This window comes from Cryptomeria japonica, chromosome 4 (assembly GCF_030272615.1).
Source record: "Cryptomeria japonica chromosome 4, Sugi_1.0, whole genome shotgun sequence".
Lineage (NCBI taxonomy): Eukaryota > Viridiplantae > Streptophyta > Pinopsida > Cupressales > Cupressaceae > Cryptomeria > Cryptomeria japonica.
The window spans coordinates 702,057,136-702,064,105 of record NC_081408.1 but is presented as its reverse complement, the minus strand read 5'-3'; the positions used below and the strand labels follow the sequence as shown (position 1 = coordinate 702,064,105).

Here is a 6,970-nt window from a genome sequence, read left to right as displayed (position 1 = left end):
TTGTGCTGGAAAGGCCACCATGCCAAGGCTATAACTGCATCAAAATGTTCATCAATCCTGTGAAGATACTGAATACTAACATTAGAGGACAACATGCTCTTGTCGCAGATATGAAGCAACTGAAAAGTATTTGAACCGAGATCTAACTGTGTACAAAAATATCAATTCAATCACCTAACAGTGCCACTATTTCTGTTAAAAGTTAAAACACAATAATTCAAGCTCATTCCAGCCAAACAGTTCTAAAATGTCAAATAACACAATACCGCAGCCAATAACAACAATTACCAAGAATACCATTAGCATAAAATGTGATTACTGATGCACCAATAAGTGCAAATAAACTGCATGAAGCACACCAATAGCCATAACTACTACTGTAGTGTAAAAACTCCTTATTTAATGAAATTAACAGAATCACATGAAAAAAAGAAAAGAATCCAGTAATCACCTAATGTGTAACTTTTCTTGTTCGATGAGATCAATTGACTACTAGCAAATATGCATAAGATAATTTTTTAGGGTACGGAACAGTACTATTAGCATAAAATGTGATCACTGATGCACCAATAAGTGCAAACTGCATGAAGCACACCAATAGCCATACATACTACTGTAGTGTAAAAAATCCTTATTCAATGAAATTAACAGAATCACATGAAAAAAAAGAAAAGAATCCAGTATCACATAATGTGTAATTTTTCTTGTTCGATGAGATCAATTGACTGCTAGCAAATATGCATAAGATAATTTTTGAGGGTACCCTTTGGCTCTTTAGCTTTGGTACTCTCTAAGATATCAGGGGATCCAAAGACTTGCCAAAACCTTAGTGTCTCGTCTTCTCCAGCTGATGCAACAGTATACCCATCTGGGCTCTATAATACAAAATAGAGTGAGCGTTAACATAAACTGATTGAAACAAGGCAGGCAGGCAAACGCAATCCATATACCAATAGCAAGCATACCTGTTCCAGATGCAGCACCCTAGAAGTATGGCAACTAAGCTCTGAAATCTTTGCCATAAATAGATATTTCCTAACAATTCCACACAATAATTTAAGACATAATAATTTAAGACACGATAATTTAAGCTCAATCCAGACACAGTTCTAAAATGTCAAAGAACACAATACTGAAGCCAATAACAACAATTAACAAGAACACCAACAGTTTTCAGATTTATCAGAGAGATATTTATTAGAGGTTAATGGTTACAAGTTTGCAACTAGACCAGCAATCACTAAGAGTACAGTAAGAATTTTGACTTAAATTTAACTTTTCTTAAGAAAGGGAAAGAGAATATGTAACCATTTTAAATACAAAAAGCTTCAAGATTTTTGGATTTCCTCAACATTGGCGGCGTTTAAAAACGCCCAAGAAAAAACATAGGCACTTCCATGGGTGCACTCAGCTACAAAATTCCAACAAAAACAGATTAGATAAAGTAATGAAATATTACAATACTTAAGATGAAACCGGAATCCATCAAAATGTCTTAAATGTGCTAAGAGTGGAAATCCATCAAGATAAGCATAAGGTTGCAGAGCTCACCAAGCAGAATCCTCTGAATGATCTTATTATTTGACTGTTAAAGAGGTATGCCTAGCATGTAATATCATACTATGCCTCGATACCTGTATACGGAAGCCATCATAATAGCTAATCTTAAGAGGAACAGTTGTAGCACTGATAAAGAATTAAGCAAGCAGGCATGTTAACAAAGATAAAACTCAAACAATACAGATAGCACTATGTACTTCACAAACAGAAGTCAAATGCAAATGATAGACTTAGTCCATAAGAAGAAATTACATGTACATCTTCATTCTTTTTTAGTTGCATTAAAGCAATCAAATCACAAGTAACACAAAACAGTACAGAAAGAGACATGCTCAAAGAACAAACTGCTGAATATTATTAAACTACGTAAACCAAAAAATAACATTTCATCACCTGGAGGCATCCTGATGTCTGTATACTTTTGGGTCCTCTTCAAGTATTCAGGAATTCAAAAGACTTGTCAAAGCTTATGGAGCAGTTTACATACATCTGGATTCTGATAATACAAAGCACAGGCAGTGTTAGCATAAAATGTGGTCACTGATGCACCAATAAGTGCAAATAAACTCCATGAAGCACACCATAGCCATAAGTACTACTGTAGTGCAAACAATTCTTATTCAATAAATATAAGAGAATCACATGAAAAAAATAAAAGAATCCAGTATCACCTGAAGTGTAAATTTTCTTGTTCCATGGCATCAATTGACTACTAGAGAATATGCATAAGATAAGAGTTGAGGGTACCCTCTGGCTCTTTAGTTTTGGTACTCTGTGAGGTATCAGGAATTCCAAAGACTTGCCAAAACCTTAGCGTCTCGTCTGCTCCAGCTGATGCAACAGTATACCCATCTGGGCTCTAAAATACAAAATATAGTGAGGGTTATCATAAACTGATTCAAATAATGCATGCATTAAAATGTATCCATATACCAATAGCATGCATATACCAATAGCATGCATACCTGTGCCAGATGTAGCACCCTAGAAGTATGGCCAGTAAGTTCTGCAGTCTTTGCCATAGATGGGTATTTCCATAAGCTCAATTGGTTCTCACTATACCCATGTGAACTCAAAAGCTCACGCTCATGCCTATTCCACAACAACGCACAAACTGAAGAGTTGGTGGCAATGGTATTTAGGCATGCTCCAGTAAGGCTATTCCATAACTTAATAGATTGGTCTGCAAGACCTCCACCAGATGCCAAAAGATTGTGCTGGAAAGGGCACCATGCCAAGGCTGTAACTGCATCAAAATGTTCATCAATCCTGTGAAGATACTGATTTCTAACATTAGAGGATGACATGCTCTTGTCCCAGATGTGAAGCAAGTTGTCACTGCCTCCACTCGCAAGTTGCTGGCCAGATAAGGACCATTTCAATCCACAAACTTCCTGCTCATGGCCTCTGTATGTCTTAACATTGGAATTACGGATACGGACATCATGGATAATTATTGAACTGTCCCTACCACCAGTTGCAAGAATAGTGTCATTCCAGGAAAGTGAGCCTACACGGCCATGATGACCTTTCAAGGATCTCAACTGCATTCAATGCGATAGCACTGCCATGTTAATAAGGTGGCAATTGAAGACAAATAAATAAAAGTAAGACATCAAAGACTTTGTTTTCTTTACCTGTCGATTACATGTGGAGTCCCATAGCTGTACAGAAGAACTAGTCAATCCAATGGCAATGTGTTTTCCATCAGGTGCCCAATTGACACTGCTTACTGGACCAACATCATTATCTACTGTCAATAGCTCAGAAGTAGTGCTTGTGTTTGCATCCCATAAGTAAACTGCATTGCCAAGTGCTATAGACAAAACATTGCTGTCACTCCAATCCAGCAGATTCAAATGATTATCATCAACAAGATCTGGGGCATCCAAAGTTCTCTCTGCATGCTGCACACAACCGCATTTCAAAGACAAAAATTGCAATTAAGATAAAGATCCACAATTCTTATTAAGCTAGTTAGTCAGAGAACTAATTCAAGTAATACTGATGAATCCTTAGTAACCTATAAAACACCTTATCACAATAAAGAAATTAAACCTACACCCATCCTATTAGAAAAGTTGCTCAAAAAATCTCAACCTTAGCACCTAAACCCCGTTATACTTAATAATCTATGTGATCTTCCAACACATTAAACTGATCAATCATAAAGGCTTGTTCAGCGTTAACAATAACATCTGAAATTGAGATGTCTTGGAATAACAGATAATATAAAACCCAGAGTCTATAATATCTTCTTGGACTGACTCATGGAATCCTAAACTAATTGGAACTACAATTTACCAGGTCTTCAAACAATCCTTAACTAGTTGGATGGTCGATTCAAAATGATCAAAATGATCACAAAACAACAAAATCAATGACAATAACAAGTTTACTACATTAGTGGGCATTCCCGCGGAACCCTAGAGCCACTTGGGCGATCAATTTATATAAATAACCAAACCTATTGAATCTAAAAATAGTAAAAACACTGAAGTATTCACCAAAAGAATCATTATTTGTAAAAAAAAACACAGGAATAACCCTTACTTGAGGTATGTAGCGGCTCTGTGATCTGCTAGTTCTGACTCTAGTATCAACAGAAGGAGCTTCGGAGTAGATGGATTGCAATCCCTGTCCAGAAGGCTTTCTACTAAAGCTCAAAATTCTTGATATCTTACTAGAATCCATCACCAAACTAGCTGCTGGCTCCCTGTCATATTCTTCCATGGAGGCTTTATTTCCAATGATATTGCTTTTATTTACCAGATACCGAGCCCAATCAAAATCTATGGAACTTCTGTTAGCAATAAACCTGTCCCCCTGCAATGACAACCCAACGATTATCTCAACACCCACAAGAAAACCTAAAATGTGCTGTATTTCTATAAGAAATAAAAAGGAAGCGTAATACACACATTTTGTGTTGCAGTTGCCAATTGCTTTCGCAGAGGACGTGTGATCTTAGGCCTTCTGGAAAGAGTACTGATGCTTGGTGTTTGAGGTGACCCAAAAGCCTTCTTCATTGTTTACAATTGAAATAAAACCTGTAATTCACAACAACAACACAAAACACAAAACCACAAAAAGAAAACAAAAACCAAAGAAATGCAAAGAAAAAATAAACATAAATTACAATACACAGGTACTCAGTATGTTATCAGTTTGCAGTCTGTTGATGAGGAAATTGACGAGCAATTCGATATAGCCAACCAGCCTTAATTTAGCATAAGCCTGCAACCACCAAATTTGAAATGAGTCAGTTACAGAGCAGAGAGTCGATGGGAAGGAAAGGATATTGAAGCCCATGGATTATTTATATGGGATTTTTTTCAAATTTGAATTTAGTGACGGTTGATCTATATTGGATGTCGGTCCCTTCAGAGCTTCATTGTTTAGTTATAAATTATTGTATATGACAATTGTGTAATTTAATCAAATTTATTAATTTATGAATTGACACAATTTAGAAAATACCTCTTTTTTATGTGACAAATATAGTTAAAATTGATATATATGTGTGTGGGGGGTGGGGGTGATGTGATGTCTTAAATTTTGCGAACAAAAATTAAATTGAGAGGGATATTTTTTATATAATTTATCATTTTAAAATTGAATTTAGGTCTTTGCATAATTTATATATTGAAATTATATTTTATTGTTTAATTTTCAATATATTTAAATATTTGTGAAGGAAAATATCATTTCTTAATGTTAATTTAGGTTAATTAAAATAAATCAAATTAGATTAAATGATAAAAATCGGTAGAAAATAATAAATTGAGCATGTTAATGAATCTTGCACAAAATATAATTGAAGCGAAAATGCAAACTGCATATGTTATTGCGATAAGCAGAAACATTTCTGCAAAACCCTCGAAACATCCTCGAAGGCAGGGGAGGAATAATGGGATATGGCAGAGCGGAATTAATTTACAAAGGGTCCATAAAAATGTTGTGGGCACCTCAAACAGATTCACAGCTCTGAATGCCTCTCAATCATGCGCCACAGGAGCAAATTTGACTAATTTACAACTTAATGATATATGCAAAAGGGTTGCCGGGGTTCCAAAGGGTCTCCCATTCAGCCAGAGGAACACAGGTGATTCTCCCTCAATTATAGCAAAGCCAGTTTGGAGATGGACACAACGAAACCCTAGGGCACCTTTAAAAAAACAAACAAATCCTTTAACACAGCAGAAAGGGGAACTTCATACCATCTCAAAGGCTTCTCGGGATAAATGGTACCCTAACAATGGCAGGATTTCATATTTACCATACATCCATGCGGAGAGATTCTCTCGAGCCCAAAACGATGTTGTTTTAGGGGCTAACAGAATAAAATTAGGGTTAAGAAGACCCACCGCGACAAGCTCAAAGTCAATCGTCCAAACTAGGTGCATGGAGGGATACAACCCTAAACAATGCTCAAACAACACTCAGAAGCCGTCGTGAAATAGGGCGGATAACATAGTGATAATAAGCGACGAACATATAGATGAATTGTGGGATCGTTACAATGAACTTGGGCTCTTTGGCAAATGGTTTGGATTTGGAGCGTCGACCTCTGATGTCCTCCATTGGTTGAAGTTTGCCACGGAAAACCAGATAAGTATTACTTGTTTGGAAAATGATTTTTTAGTTTATTAAATGCAATTCATGTGAACTTAAAAATCATTTACTTAGGAATAATCATAGATTCTTTAAAGGTTATTGTTTCAAAGTTTTTATTTGGAAACCTAATTTCTGGCCCAAAGATTTTGATAAGCTTAGGGTGCCCAAATGGATTTGGCTCCCTAAAATGCTGGTTGAATTAATCCATAATCATACCCTAAAAAAATTAGGGGATTTTTTAAGAGGATTTGAGGGTATGGAGGAAAATTACATGGACTCCTCTGACATAAAAATATTAGCCAGTGTTGAGATAGACAAACTGATATTCGAACCCATCAAAATCATTACAAACCATTCGATATACCAAATTCATCCAGAGATCCTTATGGGCGATATCACAGCCAAGGAAGTTATCTCCCCTATTCAAAATATTGAGAGAAAAAGTATTAAGACTAAAAATAATTTTGGAACGGATAAGGGTATAAACATAAAGTTCAACCCAAAAGGTGGATTTGTGTTCCATAAACAAAACCCTAAGGCTAAGGAACTAGTAAACAATAAAAAATGGTAGATTATGAAAAAGATAAAACAAAGATTGAAAACGCATCTAAAGAACCAGTGATTGAACAAAGAAGGAATGATATAGAGAACAAAGAAAGCTATAAGCAAGAAGCAATACCATTAATAAACAATGACTCAAAGGAACAGAGTGAAGATATTGGAAAAGAATACAACTCCCTGATGAATGGAGTTAATATTGACAACCAGAAGGAAACAATAGGAGACATCAAAA

At 35.8% G+C, this 6,970-nt stretch overlaps 1 protein-coding gene across 3 annotated transcripts; it reads right to left on the bottom strand.

Annotated features, from left to right (window-relative positions):
* Window positions 1-447: 447 nt before the first annotated feature.
* On the bottom strand, window positions 448-4,860 carry LOC131058872 (cell division cycle 20.2, cofactor of APC complex). Of its 3 annotated transcripts, none has more exons than XM_059220093.1 (9): window positions 4,482-4,860; window positions 4,114-4,386; window positions 3,198-3,467; window positions 2,526-3,104; window positions 2,232-2,419; window positions 1,954-2,056; window positions 1,552-1,686; window positions 966-1,411; window positions 448-875 (listed from the first exon to the last, which is right to left on the bottom strand). In XM_059220093.1, the coding sequence occupies exons 1-5, from the start codon at window positions 4,587-4,589 to the stop codon at window positions 2,273-2,275; spliced, it is 1,377 nt and encodes a 458-aa protein (XP_059076076.1). In that variant the 5' UTR covers window positions 4,590-4,860; the 3' UTR covers window positions 448-875; window positions 966-1,411; window positions 1,552-1,686; window positions 1,954-2,056; window positions 2,232-2,272. The 3 variants fall into 3 exon arrangements, with proteins under 3 accessions (XP_059076076.1, XP_057848430.2, XP_059076075.1); XM_057992447.2 differs by having other exon boundaries at window positions 1,552-1,634; XM_059220092.1 differs by having other exon boundaries at window positions 966-1,686.
* Window positions 4,861-6,970: the final 2,110 nt, after the last annotated feature.